General features: G+C 43.4%; 1 protein-coding gene across 1 annotated transcript; it reads right to left on the reverse strand.

The window, feature by feature from the left end:
- Positions 1-48: 48 nt before the first annotated feature.
- Hsdl2 (Hydroxysteroid dehydrogenase like 2) lies at positions 49-27,948 on the reverse strand. The gene is made up of 8 exons (XM_075672817.1): positions 27,689-27,948; positions 21,881-22,044; positions 19,394-19,607; positions 16,011-16,114; positions 14,336-14,437; positions 9,220-9,420; positions 5,770-6,006; positions 49-3,183 (listed from the first exon to the last, which is right to left on the reverse strand). The coding sequence occupies exons 1-8, from the start codon at positions 27,700-27,702 to the stop codon at positions 2,942-2,944; spliced, it is 1,278 nt and encodes a 425-aa protein (XP_075528932.1). The 5' UTR covers positions 27,703-27,948; the 3' UTR covers positions 49-2,941.
- Between the last annotated feature and the right edge of the window lie 45 nt (positions 27,949-27,993).

The raw sequence follows: 27,993 nt of genomic DNA on the forward strand, positions 1-27,993 counted from the left end.
TTGTATAATAAGTATACCATACATGCAAGAAAACAAGAATATATTACATATGTACAACCCAGGTTTATTACACCATTGTTCTACATCTGAAGAGCCATTAGTACTTTTTACGTGCTCCCAAATAAACGCTACATACAACATCTTTTTGTACTCGGTTAGGCTGCCTCGTATCTTTGGTAGCCAAGTAACTCGGTGCTTTCGAGGTTTCCAAAGGCAGCTTGAGCTGCAATATCTATGCAATGGAAGCAATGCCGATGCCAATGCAAAGCACTTAGTAAATGCTAGCAAGACTTGCCATTGCACAGTTTCAGCCCAAGTCTGAGGTCTGTCCCTGAAATGCAGTCTGTCTTCCCCTGTGTACGAAAGTATAAGAGCACTTGCCCACTAAGTATGCGGCATGATGCACCCATCATCAAAACATTTGTGCAAAAGATGCTCATGTCAAACAGCAGTTTTCCAAGTGCGCAACAGAAGTGCACCGTTATGCAAGATATTTGCCTTTCTTCGGTGATGCATGTTGAAAAAATCACTAGCTCTCAAGCAGAGCTACGATAATCTTAAGGGTAGTAATTTTATAGAAACATCAATTAAAATGTCTCAAAATTATGAACCAGTGTGCATCACTCATTGCTATTATCAGCATAATTTTATTCCCCTATACGCAGAGCGTGCAAGTGCTGTTTAATGCAGTGATGGTATTAACTTAAAATTTGAAGGATCACCTAATCGGAGTATGTCCTTTGCTCATTGACGGATAAGCAAAAGAAATATTAATTGCAGTAGTGATATTTATAAACGATGACATGCTGTGTGCCAAGGCTACACCTTGACTGCGAGAGATGACTCATTGGAAGGCTTCAAATTGGTCTTGGCTGTGCGAGGTTAGTGCTAAGTAAGTGCGGCAGCAACAATGTTAAGAAGGTATACATATTAAGTAATCACCTGAAATTGTATCATCCCACAAGTGCAAGCACTACACGGACTGTATACCAAACATGCCTAGAAAAATACATTCACATGAACAGATATCCATCCAGAGCTCGCACCACAATTCAGTAGAGTTTGACATAATTTATCTTAAGCGTACTGCAACATATCAAGAATTGTCATTTTTAAGGAGTTGGAGTTGGTAGACTATGTAATTATTACACAAGGAAAAACAAGCACTTAAAGAAATTTTCTAAGCGTACGAGCAAAAAAAAAAAAAAAAAAAACTAGCAACAATGGTAGCAAAGGTAATAAAAAGTTAAAAAAAAAAGTATAAGCAAGCACCGACAGTGGTAGTCACTACTGCATATCTTTCACACACAACTGATTTATTCCTTGAAGAACCATGTGCACCAACTCATGGTGTGTTTTTTTGTTTGCATGCATTACACATGTGAACAGAACTGTCACTGTAAGCTACAGAACTCAAGATACGCCACATGTGAAGGTGTAGCCGCATCTGTGAGAAAATATCTGCACCACATGATCGTGGCACACATCATAAAGGCTGAGAAGAAGCAAGCATTCTGCTCCACATGACAAATTGCTCTCGGGAGCATGGTGGACAACATGCTGCAGATAGCCAGATGGCGAGGCTAATGGAAAGCATTCTCTTTGGTCACATGGGTGATTGGCACAGAAAAATATTGCTCTCTTTCAGCCCTGCCTGGAATCATCGCTGGTCGCAGTGGAGAACGCATTAATTACAAACCTTATCATGTGACTGCTTTAGTGGATGAGCAGATGGCCAGCGTGTAGTCATGCCTCCATTGTTACCTTTAATGCAAGCAACTATCTGTGCATATTTATGCACTAGTGTGGCCATGCCTTAACGGCTTTCAATGTTCACTAGCATATCATGTGCATGTGTTATTACACTAACAATTATTCATCATCACTGTAAGACACCTAAGTTTATCAAACATCGTTGGCAATCATCAACAAGATGTTATGCAAACCACAGAATGATTCCTTGTTGCACAGCAGAACTAAAAGGCATATCAACAGCTCTAGTAAGGCACATGAATGTGTTGAGTACACTAACAGCTTTAATGTCGAAAACAACTGACATTTGTAAGCCATGCATAGTACAAGCTGCACAGCAGCAAGAGTAGAAAAGCACCATAATGTTCTATGTGTAAAGTAATCCAGTGCTCTCAGGTAAAAAATAAAGGCGCTGTGAAACAGCTCAACAATTGCATGAAACAAGCAAGTGAATACGCAGGCCTTGAATAATGCAATTTATTTTCTAATAAACTGCGATTTATCTTTCAATAGAGAGTACTAGAATTAATGCATTCAATTCCATTAGTGTAGAGCAGATGGAATGTGCAGACTATTGAGCAAAGTCAACATTTCCAAGTAACATGCAACAGAATTCATTCCTGACAGTTGCTCAGCCATGCATATTAACTACTATTTCATTCAACAACTTTGCACCACACCAACAAACAACTTGGATATAACCACTTGCAGGATCGTTGAAATATCTGAAGAACCCAAACCGGAAAGCGAAATCAAATCTCATTGGTAAAGCACAACATTCACAGAGTTCGCTGTTATATAAGGCTTCTACATCATCCACTTTCCTGGTGAAGTAGACCCTCGGCACAAGATAAGTTGATCAGAAAGCTCCCACCCTTGTACACTCAAGATGTAGCCCAAACCACTGCACGTAATTGCAGCTTCTCACCACGCCTCTCAAGGTCGCTGTAAATGCACAATGTGCAGGAGTTTCGCAAACGTGAGAACACATTCAACATTTGATCCAGTAGATGTTAGCACGGTCTCCATGCCGAATTGGCTGAACAATCTACTTCTCCTGTGACCTTCCAGAGATGGGTGGCACTGTCTGTATCTAGCCTTGGTCATTCTTTCTCCGCATGGCTGCGTGGATCAAAGGTGGCGAACGTGTCAATACTGGTGCCAAACGGAAGAGGAACCTGCTTGGTTTCTAGAGCTTGGCCCTGAGGCTGCCCATCAGCTTTTCAAGCTTCATGGCCTTTCCCATGTCTCCCTTGATCTTCATCTTGCCACTCATGAAGGCTGCTGTTGGCTTCAGGCTGCCCGCAAACATCTTGAGCAGGCTGTCAGTGTCCATGGTGAAGACGACGTCGGGCGAGTTGCCTTCCGAGGGCTGGCCTTTGCCCACGCTGCCCTGGCCCGTTCGGAGATCCACGAAGAAGTCATCACCACCTGTGCAGAAAGGAGTAAAGAGTTTATCAGTCTGTCAACAGCATATTTTCTCCACAAGCCTTTCCTTGACCGTGCACCTTCTGAAGGTTACACATGCACTTTATTCACGAAGAGTTACCTTCAGATGCAGTACACAAGTAGCAGCAAACATGGAAAAGCAAAGATTGATAAGCACATTGTTTTTAAATTATGGTTACTTTTTCAGGAACCTTGGTGTTGCCAATTTCACCTCCTTCAGGAACTTGTCAGTACAGTTAAACTTCAACATAACGAAATTCTCAATATAGCGAAGTGTCCACGTTTTCATACCCTCTTGTCCATAGAATACCATGTATTTAGAACCTCAATATAACAAAGTGTTTGTATGCGGTTTCAGCATAACGAAATTTCACTGCCACCACAAAGGAATGCTGAGACAATAGATGGAAACTTCTGCGGACGCAGATGGTCAAATGATTGAATTACAAACGGCTGCTTGCAAACGCACCTCACGACAAGAGCGACCACTGAAGTGGAGCCTCAAGATGTTCTCTATAAAGTCCAAGTGCGATAAGATCCTATCGGGCCCCGCACACTGTGCGCTTTAGGTGTGAGTGGAAGTGTGCGAGGGTGAGAAAAGAAAGATGGTGACTTCAGGAGTGCTGCCTTCCTGCACGAGCTCATGATCAAGTGATGAAGTGGGCAAGAGGGCCGGGAGGTCGAAGTGGGGGTAGGTTGGCACACGTCTCGATATTGGCGTGCATCTCGGCCATGGGTGCACATGGCTGAAAGCAGGACTGAGTGTATCCGCAGCCGCGCACCGCGATTTATAGGTAATCTGCTGTGTATGCAAAGAGTAGGCAAGCAGAGATGGCGTGGCACCATGTAAGCTGTCTTATCGCGCATTTAGTATTAGAGGTTGCGTAATCTCTAGTTTTGGTGACTTGTTGGAGTGAGAGGCAGGCAAGGTATTTGCCATTACTGCCGTCAGTTTTTCTGATAGCGTCATCCCAGTGCGGGCGACGCTATGAGCTGTGGGGGCAAAGTGCACGGGAAAGCGCGGCTGGCTTCACTTAATTCGTGCCACCGAGAAGATATCGTCGACGTACATGGCATGAAATCGTATCATTTGTCGGAGACTCCCAAATTTATAAAAATGAATTGTTTTCTCATTTAAACTTGCTTTTTTTAGATTGCCCGAAAGAAAAGTCGATTGGAGACTGTACTTACTTGCATGAAAGCCCGAACTTCAACAGAATGAAATTTCAACATAATGAAGTAAATTGACAATTTTACTGACTGCATTATATCGAGGTTTAGCTGTATAAATTTGCTTGAAACAAATACACCTTTTGCGACCTGTCACCAACACAATACTTCCAATGAGCAGCATCCTGCTGAAATCTGGAAGTGCCCAACACTGCTAGTAAACATTGGATGCAGTAGTTCAAAACTCCCATGACCTGTCAGCTACTTGAGAGTGTACAAAATTGGCTGCACTGATGAGCCAGTGGCTACAAGAAATGCATACAAGAAATGCAACGGGGCCGTTACGGGACATAGTTTGTGCTTCTGAATTATTCACGTGCACACGCGCCATCTCTGGTCACAGTATGAGCACTTATACACCTAATAAACATACTCATAGCCATTCAGAGCTGTTTCTACATTGAGGGAACGTTCAACATTGAAGAAACATTAAAAGTGCACGAAAAGAATGGGGGTCTACCTAGAATTATGAAGGCCTGCCAGTAAACTTATTAGGCGTCTCAATGCTCGTACTGTGACTGTAAATGGTACAAGTGCATGTGTAAATTAAGGAACATGTTCTATGTCCAGTAATAATGGCATCTTTACCCGATTTATATGCTTCATCGCATAACACAGCTGTACTGCAGCGAAGCTAATTTTGAAAGCAATACTACTACCAAGTGAATCAACAGCATTTTCTGGCGTTTTTTTCTGCTTTTTGTTTAACTTGACCTGCTGGGTAATTAGACTACTTTTGTCGGTCCCATCAGGATCAATTGGCAGAAGTCGACTGCAATAAGAATAGATAATGAAATGTATCATTACCAAGTATTAGCTCTTCTCATGTTGTTGGTAATCACTCAACTTATCAGCATTTCATCAGCATGCTAGTGGAGCACTGCAAGCCTTCGATAACACAGCCCTTGTTGCTATATGCAAAGTGAACTGGAGCACTGAACGTCAACACAAGGTGCAGCATTTTGAACATACAGTTATCACAGCATGATCTATGCATCACAAATGTTTGTTTGCAATGCCAGAAGCTGGCAAAAGCCCTTTCAAGGCAGTGCAAAATAAAACAGGATGATGAAGTGAGAAAATTTACAATTATATTGGCTGGGTGCATGCAGAGCTGGAAATGAGAAACTGCAGAGCGATTGAAAATGTCGCTTTCCTGTATTAGAGTTATTGCACAAGATGATGGAAGATGACAATGAACTCAAAATACAAGGATGTGCTGCTGAAATCATGACCCTTCCTTGCATAGAACATGTGTCTGGCACATTACCAAAGGAGAAAGCAATTTACTGCCGCATCCATTTAGCAGCCATCCCAAGAGATGAGCAACAGGCTAACCTTTGACTTGGAAGAGAAACAGTCCTCCCGTCTGAGTGACGAGTTCAGGGCTTAGCTTCTGGCTAATCTTCTGCACGATGCCGTCGACACCATCAGCAGTGGGGCTACCAGAAGAAGCAGTTGATACTGACGGTGGCGGTGTTGCAACGGTGCCGATACCCAATGACGACACCTGCTCCTGGTCAAACTCGGCAAGTACATCGTCCGGAATGAAGAAGTCTGGCTGCAGCTTGGAGCCTGCATCGCGATGAGAAAGAGGTAGCGCGTGTGCTCAGTTCAAGAAGTAAGAAAACTATGCGGAAGTGAAAGCATCTGCTACGCTTCAAGATGGCGGTTAGCCGGGCTTGTTGTTACGACAACATACTATTGCAAACAGTGCAAAAACGGGATTAAAATTAAGGGAACATATGACACGTGTTCTGGCTTCCAACTAAAGTTTGTTGTGCACAGGCCAAAGCTATAGCCAAGGCAACAAGGCAAATGCAAAAACAACTACAGCAGAACCCATCTTATGACGACTGTCGACGGTAACACATCAGCATTGAATCAATATAGCGACACAACTTATTGCCACCGCCGAAACAAGCTGTGTATGAGGCGGGACTCCTCTGCTTTTTCCCAAGAACACTCGGAGCCATGTAGTGCCGCCACTGTGAAGTGTGCACATGGCTTCTGATATGCATGGTGCGCTGGTGCGTGTGAACGCTGGCAAGTGTGTCATAAGGCAACCAGGCTCCTCTCTCGTGCTATCACGAGGGCTATCAGCCCTCGTCGCACCTAGACTCTGTCCCCATCACAGATCACCTTCATGATAGGGCCTGCGTGGCTATGCCATAAGCAGCAGCCTTGGAGTAGCAGCTACTCTGTTAGCTCTCATATTGAATAATGAAATAATCATCTGGGTGCGTTCGGTTAGCATCCTTACAATAACCAAGAATTTGACCATGCTTCGTTTAGGCTGAAGGGCTAATGGATCGAATCAGGCCAAAATCTTTCGGGCCCAGATATTTCAGGCCTGGGCCGCGTGTGGGCCAGGTTTGAAGGCACCAGGCTCTGGCCGAGCCCTGGCTTGAAAGAATAGCCTGTGCAGTGCTGTAGTGCATGCTGCGAAATCGTAGAGCTAATCTGTAGCTACTACAGCCTCTCATTAAGCCTAAGCAGCCAAAAGATCAAAAGCAGATTTTGGAAACGGTGCCCAATAGACAACTTTAGAAAGTGGCGCACGCCTTCAAGCAGTTGCTGGTAAGGCATTATGGGAATCTTGAGGGTGGGGACTACGTCGTCTGCTTCGCTTGCAGACACCTGGGTAGGACGGGCCTCATCTAACTGGAGTTAAGCCTCTGTTCTACTGTCTTAGCTTACCATAGCACAGTATGTCGTAAAATGAAGCGTCACCCTAGTGGTCACAAAATTATGTGCTGGTTACGTAGCCAGTACATCTCCCCACAGTTGGTGCACCGAACGCATCCACGCTCCGGCACTCGCTTTTTGCTTGCCAGGTACGTGCAGCAAAACTCGTGAGCCATGGCATGCTTTTACTAAACACATAAAACGCACAACTTCAAGATGCTGCTGAGAAGACAGCAGCACTCCATCAGAACATGGCATAGGTCTCACGCTACTACTTTGTTGCGTTTCAGCTGGCCATAGGCGCGGAGCCATTCCAGCAGCACAGCAATCACGTTTAAAGTGATTGGTTGCGTAAGCAATTTTTCATAAGGCTCTTAGCCATTTGTGTTGTGCACTTAAACATGCCTCATGCTGTTCAGGATACCGAAAATTTGCTAATGTGTTTTTCCATACATTTTGACCAGTTGCTGGGGGCCACCAATGGATTGCATGTGAATGTTACCTGCTATTCTAGCACTCTTCAAACGTGACCTGAAAAATACACCTTAGTGTGCACGGGCAACAGCTAGGGGTATCTGCGAATAAGCTTTTATATCTTTAAGAGCACGCAAGATAACACACATTTTCGCATAAATGCTATGCAACCACGGTTGATTACAGCAGCTGTGTAACAATGTTTACAAGCCTTTCGCATGTTTTGCAAGTGGATGACCCATTAGAGATTTCTCACAGAACAGTGGTTGCATTGGCAAGTGTAGCCGAAAAGCCCGTGAAGGAAACTAAAGAAACATCGGCTATTGACCCTGCACATTGCTGTGCATAGGGCCAGTAAAAGTGTCAAACAAGTCATGCATGTTGAAGGGTGCTGCGAGCTTGGGCTGGCTTACATCCCAGGAGGTTAAAGAAAAACTGCTGAGTGGAAGCTCCCATAGCTTCTTACCAGAAAAGGTGAAGCCAATGCTTGCCCCCTCCTTCACCTGAAATAGAGCCTTGTCAGGTGATCTCCACTTACAGATTAAGTGACTTGGCTCTATTATTGTAATGCTAGGCTAATTAGAAAATAAAAGCTGGTTGTTCCCAACGAAAATAATCATTTCTTCTGAATATTGATGACTTCTTCCCAATACAATATGCCAGGATATTCAGATTTCACACTAAAGCCAGTAATACAGAGATATATGTAGATAAGCATCTGTCTGATAAAATAGGCCATGATTAACAAAGGAGGTTGATTAACACATGGGAAGTGTGTGAAAAGTGCTTCTTCGCCATTTTTTATTGTTCATTTATAGCTTTATTGTGCCCTTCCTGTGCGGCTTCACTTTCGGGACATTGTTTCCACTCCAGCAGTTTTTCTTTAACCTTCTCGCTCACATCCCCATGCCCGGGCGCCTGTAGCAATGTCACCCATAGAGCCCAATCGGAGTACAGAGTTTTCCAAGTGTTTCGATGGTGAGCGGGCTCGTTACGGCACTCTGCGGTGGCTGCGATATTTAGCTACGCAGAATGTGGCGTCCAAAACCGAAACTGGCTCTCACATTCTGCATAATGCTCTTGGTGCCACAGGGGGCGCTGCCTTTTCTTGTCTATTGTAACTAATACTTTGCTGTCTAAGCATGATGACACAAATTTAAAGCAAATACAAGCACCAGCTGGGAACTAATGAGCTGAACAGTGCAGTACAGTGACTCAAGGGACCTGAAGTGGACAGCATCCACTTTTGACAAGCACCACCATGTTACTTGCTTCACAAGTGTGCAATAGCATAGAATGCCAAATCCAGTAAATGGCATATTTATTTATTTATTTATTTAAGATAATTTCAAGGCCTGAAGGCATTACAGAAAGGAGTGGGTGAACACAAAAAAAAAAAGAAACTGCGCAAGATACAAAAACGTATTCAACGTGGCGTTTCATGAATATGCACGCAACAGCACCGGGGTTGGTTTTGTACTGAGCACACGCAGTGTGTGTCATGCAAGACTAACGCTAGGCCCTTGCATTTTCTGCTATGCTAGAACTAGCTCTAAGACTAAACTAATACTGGAACTCTTGAGCGGAGCTCTTCTATGGGGGCTCTTTGACAAACGCTGCACTCACCAGGCACGCATGAATACTGCTCGAAGTCCTTGACGCCTTCCTCACGCAGCAGTCGTTCGTCAATGCAAAAGTTGCCAGTGAAAGACTGGCTGGGCTTGGTCAGGATGGCGTATGCAGCATCAGCCATGATGGCTGGCTTGCGGCTTGTGCTCTGGCCGTGCTCGGCACCCATGAGCATCTCAATGGCTGCGGTGTGGATGGCTGTCACAAAAACGGGGGAAATTTTTCTTTTTTTATGTGTGTCAAGATTGCACAATCTTATATATGCAATCGCTGAGGCATGCAATGGTTACATATATGCTGAAGGTTCTTGCAAAATAAACAGGTCTGCTATTCTATTGGACAGAACTGACATGTGTCTCATAACATGCAGTATCTCCTCAGTACTGACGAAAATAGAGTAGAACCTCATTCACAAGTATTGGAAACAAATGTCAAAAAGCATAGTACAGCCGGGAAAATGTATGATCCGAAGTCACAAAAAAATTATGCGTGGCTCTGCTATTGCAAACACCAGAGACCAGCAGAGCTGGGGGAAGGCCAGTAAAGTAGTGCCAAAACGTACACTTGGTGTAACTTTTGCTAGGCTGGTCTCTGGTGTTTGCGATAGCAGAGCCGCACATTTTTTTCCACTGCGAGAAAGAAGACCGCTGAAGCGAGCGCGCAGGTTTTTATAGGAGAGCAATGACGTCGCACCACCTGTGTCTGTGCCGCTCCTTCTCCCCTGATAGGCTCTTCCCACCCTCACCATGTCACTATGCTGTGCGATACTATTTTTATACTCTGCTCTCACTCTCTCTCCCTCGGTTCGGCGAAGCTGTGGACATCAAGAGAAACCCAGTGAGGTTCCAACAGCTCCGCTGTAAAATATTGACAGACTCAACTGTAGTTGAAATTTACATAAGGCAAATCATTGTGCAAATTGTTGCAGCACAATACACAGACATGCATCAGCTGGTGAGGCCTGAGCAGCCTGTAACATGTATGGTCATTCTTGCTGCTTTGGCAAGCTTACGTTTGCACTTTTCCAATTCAGCCTGAGTCAACAGCTCTGAGCAACGTATTTTGACAAGAAGTTTTGACGCGCTCACACGGCTCCAGATGCTGACGCGAGTCCGACTGGTGGGGGCCGAGTGACCCAAGATCCACGTTGTTGTTTTTAGACTGCGTAGTGTTTCAAGACAGCGATGGGAAATTGAAACGAAATCAAGCTGGTGGGCGATGTGGGAATAGGATGCCGATGATGCTGCCACAGTGAAACATAATACTCAGTTCATGCCACCCGCAGCAGGAGATGGTGGCGCATTTGGTTAATCGCCTATTAAAAGTGTGCAGTACGCTTCCAGCAGCACTAAGCCCCATGCACTGTGAAACAGATAGGCAAAGATGTTTATTGCAATAGTGTTGAGGGCGATAGCTATGAATGCGGCATGTGACGACCCGGGAGGAGATTTGCTGATACCGGAAGAGGAAATTGAGTGTGCATTGGTGTTGCAGGGAACCTGTTGTGGCGGGTGGCTACTGTTCACGATCGCATGCACCTCATGCCTTTTCCTGTTTACATGGGATCTAGCAGCCATAAAACATATTTTATGATTGCAGTTTGGTGATGTACAGGACATTGGTGCCAAAAGATTTTGTTTTCTGGGAACATGTTAACCTGTAATAAAGAAGCACAGCTTCACTGGCTCAATTTCTGTGTGTTGTCGATCACAAACGTTGGTGCCAGGAAATTATACGTAACAGTATCACATCATCAAGGTTCTACTGTATTGCAGTGGAACAGTAATTAAGCCACGCCCCTTCTTTCTCTTCCCAAATTTGGATTCCTGAAAAAAATTCAAACAGACCCCTTCTTGCTACAGCTAGCAGTGAACCTACAATATAATCTTTGTGCCTAAAGATTTTGTACCACAAGCAATAGTCAAAATCTCAATATAATGAACTTCGATGTAACGAAATTTGCAACAGAAACTACTTACTGCATTTACATTTCCTGATCATACTTCCATTGAAAACCACAATGTTTTTCACACTTTTATCAGCGTAATATTGTGACACGGTTTTGATTTCAATAAGTTCTTGGCCATTTCAAGCATATATTTGGAGCCTGCGCGGCTAGTAAATCTAGGAAAGAAATAAATAAAACTGTAAAAATGTTGGCCGAGGTGATTTCAAGCGTACTTCCGCATGAAAAGTTTCAACAACAAAAACACTGCCAAAGCGTGCTCGCCAGGACACCATATAAACGACGCTGCACCATTTGTCACATTGGTATAAACAACTTGCGGAGGCCACAGGGTGCGTGGCAGCTTGGAGAAACACAAGAGCTAACAATTCCTTCTGCACAAAGAGGGAGAGGGTGAACGCGAATCATGCACCCAATTTTGGAAGTAATCTGCGACAAGTTCAAAGTGCAAACCGAGACTATTGGTGCTTTGATGAGCAAGTGTTCGCAGCTGTGTAATCTCTAGTTTCAGAAACATGATGCAAAGCTTGGGCTCCTGTCTTATAGAGCGTTTGCGCTCATTGAGTGAGATCTGTTCATATTTGCCTGAGACTGTGTGACACCGGTAAAGCTACGAACCTTACTTTGTGTAATAGTCTCTTTGCTATCGCCATCAATGCTCCACTTTCGTGGCGAAACTGCAACTCTTTTTTATTGCTCAGGATGAATATCTGCACCTTTTTGCACCTGTATTTTTAATTTGTGGATGCCTGATATAGGCTGTGGGAACTAAGTGCGGCTGGTCATGGCATCTAAAACTGATGGTGCCGCGTGGTGCAATGCACAGAAATCTAGGATGCGCTGAGCCGCTTCAATTCATTGCCCTTGATGTGATCTGCATCGTGCACGCTGGCGCTCATAACCGTGCTATTATGGCCTGACCTTGAGATTTGTTTATTACTGCTTACTGACAAGGCACTATCCACAAGGAACGTTCTGGGAATTTGTGAAGTTTTTACTGCTGAAGCTTTAAAACCTTGAATGCGTTCTTTCGAGTACAAATTCTTCATATATCGAGGTATGACTGTATTACAGTCTGAAATGATGACTCATCATTTTAATACAAGCGATCTTGTAAGGCACGCTAAGATGTTTGTGTAGACAGGAGTGATTCTGTATGTGGCTTCATGACAGCAAGCATGACAGGTTTTGGTTGGAAACAAAAATGAGAAGTTTGAGTGGCAGCCTCTCGCATACGACATCAGCTGGGAGACTCTGCCGCCATGCCGCGTGCCCGCAACATGGAGGCTGCTTGATGAAGTTGGTCGACCTGCCTTGCTCAATTTTTTAAAGCGTCCCACGTTTTTAAGTTTGTGAAGCAGTGTAAAGAATTTCTTGAACAATACTCTCCGTGAAATGGAGCTAGGTCACTATTGGAAACCTTGTGTGGATTGCTCCTCAAAGTCATCTGGTGGCCAACAGCGTGTTCACATTCACACTGTCAATACCTCTTTGTGAAAACGGTCCAGTGATTGTAGTACACTCACAATAACTCGAGGGCCTATTTTCTGTAGATGGTTTGCATTATTGGGCCTTCGGCTGCAGTGTCTGCACTGTAATAAAATCTGTGCCTGCATGTGTCCAGTGAACCTTTGCGTGGTTGGTCGTGCGCTCCCTTGGCCACGGACATTTCAATTTTGTTGCCATCCAGCGCTTCAAGCATATAACGAAAAATGTTTGATGCCATCCTCAAGAAATTGGGTGGTTTCTGCGGCGTATTATAGCATGCAGGCTTCTGGCGGCGTTGCAGCAAAATCGCGTTCTGCTGCAACGTGGCATTAGTGCCAAAATGTAGCATTAGGTGATTAAGTCATAGATAAACAGTTTTAAATGGTCTGGCAGGATGTAAACTGAATGTGCTCAGAAAGCAAGAAAACCGAAAAACTGTGACACTATCTTGGTGGGTACAAAGGCTAGGTGACCCAAAATCAAGGAGATTTGCCTGATGTGGCTGATAGCTTCAAACGCACTGTGTTCTCACGTGCCCAGTTTGTGTCGAAGCAAGAGGCAGTACGAAGGGGAATTCGGCCGCCACTGCTGCCCCTCTTCATCACGCCAGCATTCTGACAGCGAGTATCCGCAGCCATAGCACGAGATGTGCTCATGTTTGCATGCGCGTGCATGACACCACGCTTGTTAATTTAGCAAGTGAATGTTTACTGCAGGTTATACGGCCGATAAAACTACCAACCTTACTTCGTGTAATGCAAAAGGATAGAAAATTGGGCGAGTTGGTACGGTAACACGGTCTTGGATTGGGGCACGAAGTGATACGGACACAGACTAGAAGCAGACAGGACGAGCGCTACTACTTCGTATGGTTGCCCAATAATTTGCTAGCACAATCAATGTTATGCTTTTCGTGTGAAATCACAACACTTTTTGTTCTATGAATAAAATATTTTTGTTCTTACAGTGATAAAGTGACGTTTTACGAATTTTCATGTTTTCTAAACGTGCAATGAACAGAAAGCCTAAACATGCTAACCTAAGTGAACATAAATTCTCGCAATGTAGTGTGATATTCATTTGCAGGGAGACATGTTTTCAATGCTTGACAACTGGTGAAGATGACAAAGTGCCGTGCAATCACTGTGTGAGAGTAACTGCTTACGAGCAAAATCATAGAATTAATATTGTCAGCAAGAGATTTGTCTAGCAAGAAATGAATGGACTTAGGTGCAATATGTAAAATCTGTATTGAACTAAACTGTCACATAGTCAATGCACAATTCTGCAAATTAGCCACAAGACTGTGCCTCAGTTTCAAACCTGCGTGGACTCAATCTAGTTTACTCACTCAGTGTGATGTTTTGCAACTAAGGCGTGAGATCGTGTCCTTGCACATGATGGCTGTGGTTTTAGAGAATGTTTGTTGGCCTCCTTATGCTGACATTGATAAGATTAACATGAGGAAAAAAATAGTATAGACAGTAATTGGAGAGTGCCTTGCTGCGTGAACATGGATCAGAGCATGGGCAAACAATTGAAAATGCCGCTGTTTTCACTGGATCGTAGCACAGGACAAAGGCGAGTTCCCCAGCTGACATCATCGCAGCACCAATTGCAGTGCCCCCCATCAATTGCACATGAGGCCGATTTGCTCACCTGTCTTTGGCCAAAGAGCATTGACGGCGATGCCATCAGGTCGTAGTTCCTCGGACAAGCCCAAAACGCACATGGACATTCCATACTTGGACATAGTGTAGGCTGGGGGGGCACAAAAGCGAAGTCACACTATTGAACTTTGTAGTAACCAGAGTTGCGCAGATATTCAAAATGTCAAACGCTGCACTACGGCTTCCCACTGCACTTTTACTATTCGAAGCGCCTGAGCTTATCAAGTGCTCTGAATATACTAGTGATCCATCACAATTTCCCATTTATTGTTAAATTGCTGTGATACCCCAGTGTTTTCTAATGGTAAGCAAATGAGAGTGTGCCATGACAGCATGCATGCCACGATCACCTGCATAAAGTAGTACATGTGCTGTACGCTGGCATAGCAAGTCTGGGCCAGCATACGGCATGTATGTCACTATACATACTGCTTGTTAATGCTCAGAGAATAGTGTGTCTAGAAGAAAAACAAATGCTGTAGGCAGAGAAGCAACTTGTTTGTAAACATACTTCAATTATGACGTAATAGTTTTGCGGATACCCGCAAGGTGGAGAGAAGTAATTAATGAAGGGAAAATGAGACATCCACCCAATAGTAGTAATTGCTTCAAAGGAAACTCATACGGGTTCCTTGAAAGAAAAGCCTCGCAGTTTAAAAAAACACAAAAAAACTGAGAGGCTTTTCTTTCGAGAAACCCGTATGGGCTTCCTTTTTAGCAACTGCTACTATTGGGTGGATGTCTCATTCTCCCTTCATTCAATACTTCAACTATCATGAAAAGGAAAATTGACATCCACATGACTGAAGCATGAAGCACTGGCTGGATGACAATTTTGACAATGGTCTATTTGATGGATGACAACGGTAGATGACAATTTTCCCTTTCATGAGTCCTGTTCCACCTAGTGAGGTTCTCTGATTTGTTACATCTTATTAACTTAATAGTACTGACATGCACTTTCTCCCCCCTCTCCTAAAGAAAAACAAAAATTGACAGGCACGTTACAGTCCTGTACAAGAATGAGCATTCTATAGGAGCCACACCCTATTGTCATTAATGCCACCATGGAGTAAAGGAAGCCGCAGCTACTGAAACGTGCTCACTGCAAGCATCATATAGGTGAATATAAAGTGTGTCGCTGATTTATATATGACTTGCGTTCTGTACACACGTCGCAAATGGCTGTACAGTGAGCAATGGTTGGGTGCAAATACCTATTGCATGCTGCACGATTCAGTGCCATGCTAGCTAGGCCTGTGAACAGAGCACCGGCTGTAATCGGTGTTGCTCTGAATTAGCAAATTTAAGTAACCTGCATGTGGCTGACGATTAGCAAGGAAGATTCCAAGTGTGTTGACTCCTTTTCTTTTATTTGGCTCTGCTAGAAATGAATGAAAAATGTTTGAATTCATTGAAAAGCTTTATCTAACTGACACCAGGTGATCTTGCTTTCCAAAAGAATGCCCATGCATGCCAAAAATAACGAAAAGCAAGTCAAAGGGTGTGCATTACTATTACACGTGTTAATTTTTTTTTTCTCTTTTGAGATCACAAAAAGAGTGTGCACATTACAGCTGAACACTTGCTAGAAGGGAGTAAATGCGGCACACGTACGCTGGCATTACAAATCTCTAATGGCTCAAGAAAAGAAGCTGCAGTACCTAGGTGGTTCTGAAACCAGAATGGTTTCATGATGAGCGGCGGGCTGAGCATGAGAATGTGCGGATTGCTGGACTTCTTCAGGTGGGGAATGCAGTACTTGGAGCTGGAGATGGGAAAGGATGGAAGAGAGACATCAGCCTTTGACTTGGGTAAGCAGTTCCATTACTAAGTGATATGCACCCTCCATAAAGCTTTGTGCACATCGATAATTTTAATACAGTATAACACATAGAAGCAGGGTAGAAAACATGGACACATCAAACAAAGTGAAGCTCCTGAACAAATTACAAATCAAACGTGCACTCCATTTCCAAGCAAGAAATAAGAAAAATGGGCAAAGGCGTAATGCGTTGTATTATGTGCAATAGCATTAGGAGTTTCAAAGGGAAAAAATATGAGTGAAGTGCGGGAAGCCTGTGGTGTGCATATATATATATATATATATATATATATATATATATATATATATATATATATATATATATATATAGTTCAACTGATGGTGGTCTGCTCTGAGCCGCTGTCAGTTGTCTCCTCGAGGAGGCAGGACATATGTCGAGTGAGCTCCTAAACAACAATTAGCAAAGTGGTGAACAAAGTTTAAATCATGGATCAGCGACTACAGAAAGGTGTGACGTAATGCCTAAAGTATTTTTCTTGCATTTACCACTAAATCACCACTGACTTCTTTAAATTCAGCTTCACCGCACAAATTTTTAATGCAATCTTTGCTGCAACGCACTCTAATGCGGCAAAGCATGCAAACATGATTTTCAACCCAAATTAATAGAAAAGAAAAGTGCGGGTTAGAGTCGGGTAAATACTAGAATCAGAGATTACGAGCTACCGCTCTTTGTATTATTTCATTCAGAAATAATATCAAAGGCCCACAGCTGTGGCTATTACATAGAGGGGGGGGGGGTGCAGAAATGATACAACGTATCACTCAGATACACTATTACACAACTTAGTTGCGGTATATTATCTACAAAAGCTTGAACAGAGAACACATAGGCAAAAAATAAATGTTACAAAATAGGCAAAAGTCTAAAAGAAAACTACAAGGTGTTGGGAGCGATTTGCAATTATACAAACAAACAGTATAATTGCACTTCAATATGCATTAGTGCAATAGGGACGAAAAAAAGAAAGCACTATTTGTGATATGAATTAAAACACTGTTTGAAAAAGCACTAGTGAATAGAGATAAATAAATGGTTGTCATATAATGAGACATCGAAAACTATGATAACAAACCATGGCCTTAAACAGAACAAATTTAAACGTAAATAATTAATACGGGGAAGTGCTAAGTGAGTGCATATATTCTACACATGAACACAATTATACATGCATTGCATGATGTCGTAGTATGTCAAGTGCAAAATTTTAACCGAAACTTGAAGATGAACATATGTTAGTCTTCGTTCAGTGTGTGTATTAATTCTTGGAATTGGGTGACGTGTGGTGATGTGTGGTGGGAGATTATTACATTCAATGATAGTGTGAGGAGTAAATGACATGGCAACGCGAGATGTATTGTACCTTACACATTTGATATTTTATCCGCGACCTTGGCGCGGAAACCTGGACTGTGGGTTTCTGGAAGAAATTCTGATGCATGGTCTGATGGCGATAAAGCTTGTGAAGGAACAAAAAGCAAGCAATCTCTCGGCAATTTAGCTTTTAAGAGCAGTGACGCTAGTGTATGTTCCGTGTTCAGAGTAAATAAATCGTATAGCAAGGTATTGGGAGGATTCTATGTTAGCAGTAGCGTAAGCGAGTTCTGGGTCCCAGACGGCAGATACCTATGCATTGAGCTTTTGGACGGATTAACGAAATGTATGCAAGTTTACCAATGTGTGCAGGAGCATGTTGGAGGTTGCACTTGAGAAATTCTAATGAGTGGTTGGCAGATGCAAGCGTATGATCAGTGTGGTACTGCCATGGTATGTCGGGCTGCAAGTGCTAGTAAGTTCTACTGGCTGGTTTTTAATTGTGTCGGTTGGAAAATGTGGTTAGTGAGACATTGTTTTGGCTTTAGAAAAAATTTTAAAGCATTAGCCAGGAGGTGCACCAATCACTGAGCTTAACCTCGCAAGAAATGCAATGGTATATCCTGCAATCATCAGCGAATAATCTAATACAGGAAAGAACACAACAGGGCAAGTTGTTTATATACATGAGAAACAATAAGAGACCGATAACACTGTCTTCAGGGACACCGAAAGTACATGGCTGACAGAACAATCACAGTTATTAACGGTTGTAAATTGTGTTCGAGAAGAAAGGACGTCCTTCATCCACGCAACTACACCACCTTTCTTAATTTTAATAGAAGTCTGTGGTGTGGGACATCGTCAAAAGCTTTACAAAAATCTAAGAAAATTGCATCAACCTGTAAGCTGGAGTCTATTGAGGCAACAATGTCACGAATGAACCTAGCAAGCTGTCTTTTGTACTAATATCCCTTGCGAAAACCATGCTGTTACTTATAAATGACTGATCTTCGAGGTGATTTATTACTTCAGGATGTATGGTATGTTCCACGAGTTTACAAATGGTACTAGTTAAGGAAATTGGCCTATAGTGGTTAAGTAGCGAGCAATCATCACCAGACTTAAAAATGGGTATTTGGCAACACACCAGTCATGAGGAATGGTTTTAGTTGATAAAGACTGTGAAAAAGGAGCGAATAGTAATGGAGCAAGGCTGGACAATAAATTTTTTAGTATCTTGTTATCAAATCAAGTGCTCACACATGTTCCTTAGGCAGGCTGAGAATGGGTGTTTCTGATGGAAGATGACATGTTCAATGCGTTCACTGTTCTCTAAGCTCGGCCAAGACAGATGCTGCCAGTAAAGGGGTTGCTATGGCAGTCACCATAGGGGTCAGGTGCATGCTTGCCGACTTTATTCTTCCCCACCTTCTTGTCTATCCATCCTGAGAGCTGTGCCAACTGGTTACGATTAAAGAAAGATGGAGAGGCCAAAAAAAAAAAAGATATCTAATTCAAACCACCATTACCCTTCAGTCAGCCAAAGACTACAACTACCAGCATCTTTTGTCTTTGCGACAGCGATGGCGTTTCAAGATTGGCTGTTTTCAGGACTTTAAAACACAGCTGAACTACAAGGCAGGTCAGATTAACTGAAACCAGTTGTACTGCAACATTTTCTGCATGCTTGAACATAACACAATGTTCTTGGTCACAAAGTTCTGCTTCAAAGCCAGCCTTGCAAACTGGACCTACCACTAGCCTTGGCCTCTAGGCACAAGCAATGTCTCTGATTTCCTATGCACCCCGTGATCAGAGAGATCTAGTTCAACCAAATGGATGGCAGTCTCCGCATCAAACAGCCTTGATGGCCAAAGACCTACGTGAGGAATGTGCCGCGGACGTTCACAGAGTGCATCAGGTCGTAGCGCTTCATCTCCGTGTTCTGTGTCTGTGTCAGGCTGATGGCACTCGCGTTATTGACCAGGATGTCAATGCCGCCAAACTTGGAAACGGCGTCACCCACAGCCCGCTTGACTTGCTCTTCGTCACGGACATCAAGGACACAGGGCAGGCATTTGCCTCCTGCAGCTTCCACTGAGAGAGAGAGAGAGAGAGAGATATTTAAGCAATGTCAACCCCAGCTGACATCTACGTAATGCTATAGATGTCACTACATAGGTGTTTGTTGTGACACCTAATCACCCAAGTTGACATCAGAGGTTCATTGAAGAGTGGCACTTAACCAGTGGCACAACAGCTTACATTTTTAGGCTGAACTATCTTTGTGATTGGCCCGCAAGCACGGCCAGATACGCCAGCTAGATAACTGTTAAAAGAAAACTGGGTTGAACTCGATACGAATGCTTCGTACTAATGCATATATATACAGACAAATTGCTTTGAGGAGCAACTGAGAACAAGAATCCAATAACTGCCAGATGAGCTTAACCTATAAATGGCGCGTGTGCAATAGGCGATGTGCAATATCCTCAAGTGTGCTTTTCCACACATCTGAAGCAACCTAACCAAAATGGCAGATTTTAGACATGCAGACTGTTGTCATCATCCCTGCTGCCTTCTATTCCTAGTAAAATTCAAAATTTCGAAATGTGCCTCTCAGCTTGGCCAGATTTCTTAAGGGCAAGGTAAATGCAAGGGAAAGGCTGCTTGCAGAGTTTTGCATATATAGTGTATTGAATTCGCCAGAAGCACTAATGAAAATAATGATACCTCATCCATACCACAGGTAGCTTGAAACGAGCCTGACAAAAAGTTTGCAAAAAGCAAAAATATACAGAAAGTTAGAGAACACTCTGGAAAGATAGATGCTTGCATAGTTTTTGCCAATGGAACACAATAATGTCACATGTTTTGTTCTTTAATTTTTCTATATGGTAATGATTCACATCAAACAATTTTCTGAAGTGGGTCAGCGTTTTCTAAGGAAATTTTCTCTGAAATAATATCTGTGAAATAGTCTCTTTTGTTCCCATAGCCTAATTTTTCTTTAAAGTACTGGTATCATTTGTGGATCCATATCTGTATCATTTTGGAAGTGCAAGCATCATTAGTAGGACCAAACAAAATGGCAAGCAAACTAGAATGCGACATACAGACTATAAAACAGAAAGAAAAGTTCACTTTAGAAAGCTTGCTCATGGGTTTGTAGACATGGAGCCAGAAAGTGACACACAAAGAAAAGATAGCTCAGCAATTTGCTAGCCCCAAGAAGTTACTACAATGCCGGGTTATTCATACGGTGATCTGCAAAGCATTACCTACATCAATCCTATTTTGTATAGTGACAGCATGACTGTAGGAGCATTTGTGAATTCACCTACACAAGCAGGAATTTTTCCAACAGCTACACAAGCACATAACTGACAGCATTCGCAAATGCTGAAACTGGTTCAAACAGTGCACATAAATGCTTTAGACACGGACAGCACTAACGCATTTGTAATGGTCCTTAATTTCAACAGCTAAGTGCATTCCAGACATTCCAGGAAAACATCAAAGGTGGGTCATGTATGAAATACCATGGTGTTCTGACGAGTGCGCAGTCAGAACGTCCACAGCTGCAAATGCATTCTAGACATTTCGGGAAACGTCAAAGGTGGGTCACGTATGAAATACTATGCTGTTTTGACGATCAGTGCACGGCCAGAACATCCACAGCTGCAAGGGAGTTCATGCACTCGGGCCTCTGCTGAAGTCAACCACAGCTGTTTACCACTTTTTTTTTTAGTCGCAAACACATGAAGCCAACGGATAATGAACCCAGTGGTTAAAAGTGTGTGCCACATCCACTGCTGTGACCACGAGTGGCACTGGCTAACATTCCCAACGTAAGGTCTCGTGCGCATACATAAATACTCAAGAATGTGGACATGGGAACAGCCATCACCACAGCTGAATCGGCAATAGCATCGTATGCATAATGTGGAGAATGTAGGTTTGGCTCCTACTAGTGGTAACTTGTTTTGTTTTCTTTGTCCACTTTCATATTCCTTATCATTGTCCTTATCATTTATACAATTGAATTAAAAACAGCAATTTCCCCGATGATTTCCTTGGCTTCATTATCTGCTGGCTTCATATGGGTGTGGCTAATAAAAATCAGGCCCGTTGGTTTCTCTTCTCGTCTATTTGCCGGTTCAAGAGTATAAGCGAAAGTCAGTGACTGTGAGTATGATTGAGTAGAGAGCCTAGAAAAATACTGGTGAGTGAGCATCCGCTTATTCTGCCAGCCTATTCCACTTGGGCTGCAATTACCGCATAGGAAACAAAACTAGTGAGAAAGGTGCACACAGAAGAAGCAGAAGACTAATGATCGGCCAATGAAATTAAGACAGTGGTAATCACACCTTCCTCGGCAGCTGTATAGATGGTGCCTGGCAGCTTGGGGTTGGGATCGGCCGTCTTGGCAGCAATGACCACGTTGGCACCATCCTTCGCAGCCTTCAGGGCAATCTCCTTGCCAATCCCTCGGCTGGCACCAGTAATGAACAGCGTTCTCCCTGCTAGCTTTCTGCGGCAGCATAGAACACATGCACAAGTCGTGTACCATTCGTCCCTTAAAAAAGAAAAAAAAAAGAGACAAAAAGAAAAGAGAGAGAGAGAGATAGAGAGAAAAAGCACAACTGGATGGTTTTACTGCTACTCGCGAATGAAGAAGTGTCCACACATGGGCAGCTAATAACTAGCTATCCTTTTTACCCTGGCCATGGCACTAGTCAGTTAATTTTGCTTTTCTTGCAACAGAGATTAACCACCCTAATCAAGCCCTTTTGCCTAGTGCAAATGAGCTTGAGCAATCATGGGCATCATTTTGTAGCTTGTGTTGCCTTCACTATCATGTGTTCAGACATTAACACAGGTGCTTACACAAATGTCGAGGGAAAGACCTTTGTTCAGAACAAGTATTCTTCCTGACATCTGTTGGTCAATAAGCTGCAATATCAAAGATTCTGGAACCAAGATATAATGTGTGAAAATGTTAGTGCAATAACAAAATTAGCAAAAAAAATATTGTGAACTAGAAGAAACTAGCAAGTTAATAAAGGGTCAATTAAACTGAATACTGGGATTTTATGTGCCAAAACTACAATCTGATTATGAGGCATGCCACAACTGGGGGAAGGGGGGGGGGTTAAATTTGAACACCTGAGGTTCTTTCAGTGCCAAAATCTAAGTACATGAGCATTTTCGCATTTCAACCCCATAGAAATTGACCTTGGCTGCCATTGCAGCCAAGGTCGAACTCTTGAGCTCAACAGTGCAGCGTCATAGCCACTGGGCTACCGCAACAGGTTCAAGTTAAACTTGGGTTAAAAATGTACTGACACATATTGTCCAGGTTGTAGAAACTGTGCCATGTGCTTTCCATATAAAGAAGAATGACATTTAGAGTGAGACTAGGGATGATGAAGCAGCTCATAAGTAAACAAGAGTGCTGTGCACACTTCTGCGGGCTGTGCTAATGTGTATGGCAGTCGCGGCTATCGTGGGTCTGGAGCAGTGGCGTAGCCAGAAATTTCGTACAGGGATGGGGGGGCTCATGTTGCAGCTCGGCCTCCTCCTTAAGAGGAAGCTTTAGCTCGAGTGCTGCGATTTAAATACATGTAGAAGGCTAATTCGTTTTTCCTCGCAATAACTGCACCAAATTTGACGATGTTTGTTGAATTTAAAAGAAAAACGTAAATTCTAGTGACTGTTGTTTCGAATTTTTCATTTAGGCGGTCCATTCTTTATTAAAAATTGGCCAAAATCGCAAATTTTCAGAAAACGGAACTATCAAAATCTGGCTGGCTCTGGCAGCCCGCGGGTATGGTAGCGAGAACAAAAAAAAATTGAAGAGGCTCAATGTGTCCTCGCGAATAAAAGTCAAAGTAGAAAAAATAAATAAGAACGTAGTTACCTTGGCTGGCTTTAGTGTTTTGACATGGATGTTTTGGCGTAGGTTAAAAAAAAGTTGATATCTTTTTATGTGAGATGGCGGCACAAATGAACCACCACAACGCTGCGCATCATTGAACCTCGCTGCGTGCTTTGCCAATTTGTCTGCTAGTGTGTTGATTTGACTTGTCTCGTTGTGTGTTCCGATGTAAGACGTTAGAAAAGTCAATGGACTTTGGCTGAAGCCCCATAAGCCCCCCCCTCCCCCTGGCTACGCCCCTGGTCTGGAGCTAGTAACGTCACGACGCATCCAGAGTATGTGCAGTGCTGCAGGAGAGACGCTTCAGCTGCTACCGCGTGCACCTGCTGCCGGCGGCCAAGAGTGCCGAGGTGTTTCTAGGGCCATGTGGCTTCTTGTGGATGTGGTACAGCTCAGAAGACAAATTATTTTATACAGCAGCTGGGTCTCGCCACCCAGCTGCTCTGCAAAGCCGCAAAGCACGTGGAAGGATGGGATTGAGTAGAGTGGGTAGGGAGGGCCCATCTTGACGAGGGCGTCAACTAAGAGCTACCATGAGCCAAACAATGCCTTGAAAGGCCAGGCAAACTTAGAAGGCCTACTTCCCAAGATCTAACATACGAATTGGCCTCAAAGGAAAGTAGAGTGACATCAGAGTAGGCTGGCTTGCTAAGGCTAGCCGCCTGATGTCATGCTCCCTCTCAATCTTTCTTCCTTTCTCTATGTGTTAATCTCACAATGCCTTCTTCTCTGCTGGCCATTATTCAGATGCCACATGCTTGAGCTAAACTGCTACAGTGCGGCCAGCAGCACTTTCCTTCCTTTACTGTGGATTAGATTTTCTTGTTGCTCATTTTACTCTTTCGGGCACACAAGCTTGATTCTATAAGAAAAATGAACAGCTTTTAGATGAATGATATGAGGAAGTAAAGAAACAATAGAGACAATACAAATGGTAAGAGGGAGTAGCTGCAACCTCACACCAACAAAAATAACACCATTATAAAGGCCCTAGTAAGATTTGAGGTATGCAACATATATAGCCACCATGTCAGAATGGGTCCCTGAACCCCTTGTGAAAAGCTACATTAAGGAATGGAGAAGCACACTGTAAGCTAGCACAGAAGCAACCAGAACAGAAAATGAAGTATTACTAGTACTCACAATTTAGCAAGGCAAATGATTTTTGCAATTTTCATGCGGACATTAAATTTCATATCTTTTTTAATTTGATACACAGACTAATATCTGCATTCCAAGTCAATCATTGCACACAACAGGAATTTTTGGCAAATAACTTTTTAATGGATAGCAGTAGCATTACATGTCACTAACAACAACACATCGTGCCAAAGCGTTTACAAGCACCTATCACATGACAGTTCAGCAGGTGGCTTGTTCACCCTGTACTGACAACTGAAGTAACCAGGGCTTGTCCGGCATATAATTAGAGACACAAAGGCAGCACATATATCAATAGAAAACAGCACAATCACCAGGGCTGCCATTGTAAGCAATCCAAATTTGGCATTTTTTTCTCAAGCACTGTCCTTCAAGTGGCAAAAAGTTTTATAGTACATTCCAGCTGCTACGTTCGTTATGACCTATGATGGACAGTGCAGTTCTGACTTTTCGAGTGGACCATTAGAAAGTGCAGGCGCTCCTTACGGAACAAACCATAACGTTCTTAGTTATTATTTTTCGTGGCGAAACATGTGGAGTTCTTGCAGGAAGATATGGAAGTTTATTAATGAAGTGTTTCATAAACAGGGTACACAGGCCTTACAGCTGCTACAAAGTCGGGCACATGGCAATGAATGAATTAGACTCTCGGGCCACTAATGATACATGTTACTTTGTTCTGACTGAAAAGTGCTATGCAACAAGAAATGCAGAGCTGCAACGGACGCTAGAATAGTTGTTAACACTAGTTAACAAGGCTTTCTAATTGACTATATTTATTTCCTATAGCGCACAGGTTGTAAGAGTGGAGCTAAAGACAGTATAAAATCCCAAGTCAAATTCCCTGACATATCCCTCCCCAAAACCTGTGATGAAATACACCAGTAATAAACTTAGCCTGGTGATGGAGTGTGTTGTGGAGGGTGTCTGGGATAACATTAAACTGGATGCCACGGTATTTTGCAGCATATTTTTGGGATGGACATTTCCGAAGTGCCCGAGTTGCAACTTCTCCAGAAAGGCATTACTTCACTACTACGTAGCTTTAACTGTGGAACTGCAACACGTCCCTTAAAGAAATTAAGTATAGTTAACTATATTCCAGGTTCCCACAATAAGCTAAATGCATGCAATTTATGCTGCAAGTAATGACTGCCTCTTCAGGTAACCCACCAGAACAAGGCCAAGAACTGCTATCTAATAGGAACTTCATGATAACCCTGTTCGAAAGAGACCATGTGATATGCATGTGAAAACTAAAATTCTGGTCAGCTGCACAGACAGCCTCACTGCACGGTATCAGCCAAGACAGACGAGTAATAACAAGCGTAGCAGAGCCACTGCATTATCAATACAATGTTGAAGGTGCAGACAAAGGAAGCAGAAAGGCAAGGAGATATGAAATAGTCATGGTTAATGACAACCGCATACACAGTGGGCTCACAGTAAGCCGATTGAAGGCTTTCTAGTTGGTTGCTCATTTCCCAGTGTAATAACACAACCCCTTCTGAGGGATTGGCCCAGAATTGGGTGGAATGAGGATGCAGGAATATGAAATGAATTTCGAGGAATATAAATTGAAACAAACAGGTGGAAATATTAAAGTTAAGAGCTTGCGAACACAGATATTAAATGAGATATAACCACATAAATGTTACTGTCTCGCTTGAGAAATCGAAAATGGCATCACAAATGTTCCTGTAGCTGTAACCGAGAGCGGTAGCTCCGCAGGAAAGAAGAATCGCAAGTGGCAAGTTCATGCCAAGCTTGCCAAGCTTTCAAAAGGGATCCTCTAAATGTCTTTCCTTTTGAACTGAAAGTTGACGACACATTAAGAAGAAATGTACAGATACTCTCTCATTACAGAAATGACAATTTGCTTTCTCCTTTTCTTTCTTTTATCCATTTTTTTCTCCCTTTTCTTTTTCACCTTCATGACGCCCAACCTTCACGATGACCATTTCCAACCGTCTGTAAGCGGTCACTGTCGACATTCTTGCGTTTCTTTCGCTGGTGTGAGCCATGAAGGACTTCTTCCCTCTTCTATCCTTTTCCATTACCGACGCGGTTAATGATGTCACGCATCATTCGCTACAGCCTATTCAGCGTCGGCCTAGAGTCCCACAGCTACACATTATGCAGCGACGTACGTACTATCGTGCTCAATATGAGTTGCAACAAGAGATTCCCCCCCCTTTTTTTTTTTTTGTGGGTAAGTGCTGCCATGCCATACTGTACCCGGTCTGGTAGTACCCTGTTTACGAGAAAAAATAGCACTTCTCATTTTTATTACTGAAAGAACTAACGGGTGTATCCTGTGTTGCAACTCACATAGGGTGCGATAGTACATGAACACCTAACTAAGCACACGAACTTTCAGCGTACGTAGACCGGCTTATTGGTGTGCCAACTGTATCAGCAAGTGGGTGTTGAGTCAAGGTCGTACAGTTTCAGAACGGCTGCTGCTGGTTAGAGCCTGGGAGGAAGTGAGCACATTAAATGTACGCGGCGATGAACCGAAAGCACACGGCCCTATGCGGCAGTTTTCGAACGTGATAATAAAGTAACCTTGACTCCTTTGTACACCATTTCCGATATGCTGGGTGCACGACGAATGGGCTACTGCTTGAGAAGGAAAGCTAACGCAAAGAAAAGCAAACGTGGTACTACCATCAAGGAAAAGTTCGTTGACCACGAGTGCACCGACAAACAATTTCCTGGTAGCCTGAAAGATAATTCGTGCGCATCGCAGGGGTAGACGTAAACGCCTGTGCTGTGCATCTTTTAAATCCGGGCACTACATACTTAGACCAACACGGTATGATGTTTGTTCGTTAGCTTACGCAGCACACATGCTTTTTTACTACCGATAGTGCATGGCTCAGGGGCAAAGCGGTGCTCCTTGCAGAGGTGACGCGTTTGTTTTAACATAACGCACCATCGTAGCGGCTGCGCATTCAGCGGCCTTCACCGGTCAGGCTACGAGGAAAAAGTGAGACAGGGAAGACGCTGACAAGAGTTCGCCGGAGGCTGCTTTGACGTGAGGGGGCAAGCGCGAAGTTCGTGCGACACTTACCCGGTGTTGATCATGGTGGGGCCGGTAACTACACGAAACTCTTGAGCTGGCGCACGACGCGACGCTAAAGAATGCCTACGGCGAACCCGGATACGGATCGTTCAGATGGAGTGTCGATTATCTCAAAGGGCGGTTGCCACTGCGGCTGATCGGATCGTTCAAGGCAATGTGTCCGTACTTATGCACGCAGCGCATCCGTCGACCTGCGCCGGCCGAAGTACGGAACCAGCAGGAGCAGCAGCAGTGCGTGGCTAGTAATTTCAGAATACCAAGGCAGAGGACACTACTGTACAGTTTAGCCTAGA

This window comes from Dermacentor variabilis, chromosome 10, assembly GCF_050947875.1.
Source record: "Dermacentor variabilis isolate Ectoservices chromosome 10, ASM5094787v1, whole genome shotgun sequence".
In the NCBI taxonomy this organism is placed as follows: domain Eukaryota; kingdom Metazoa; phylum Arthropoda; class Arachnida; order Ixodida; family Ixodidae; genus Dermacentor; species Dermacentor variabilis.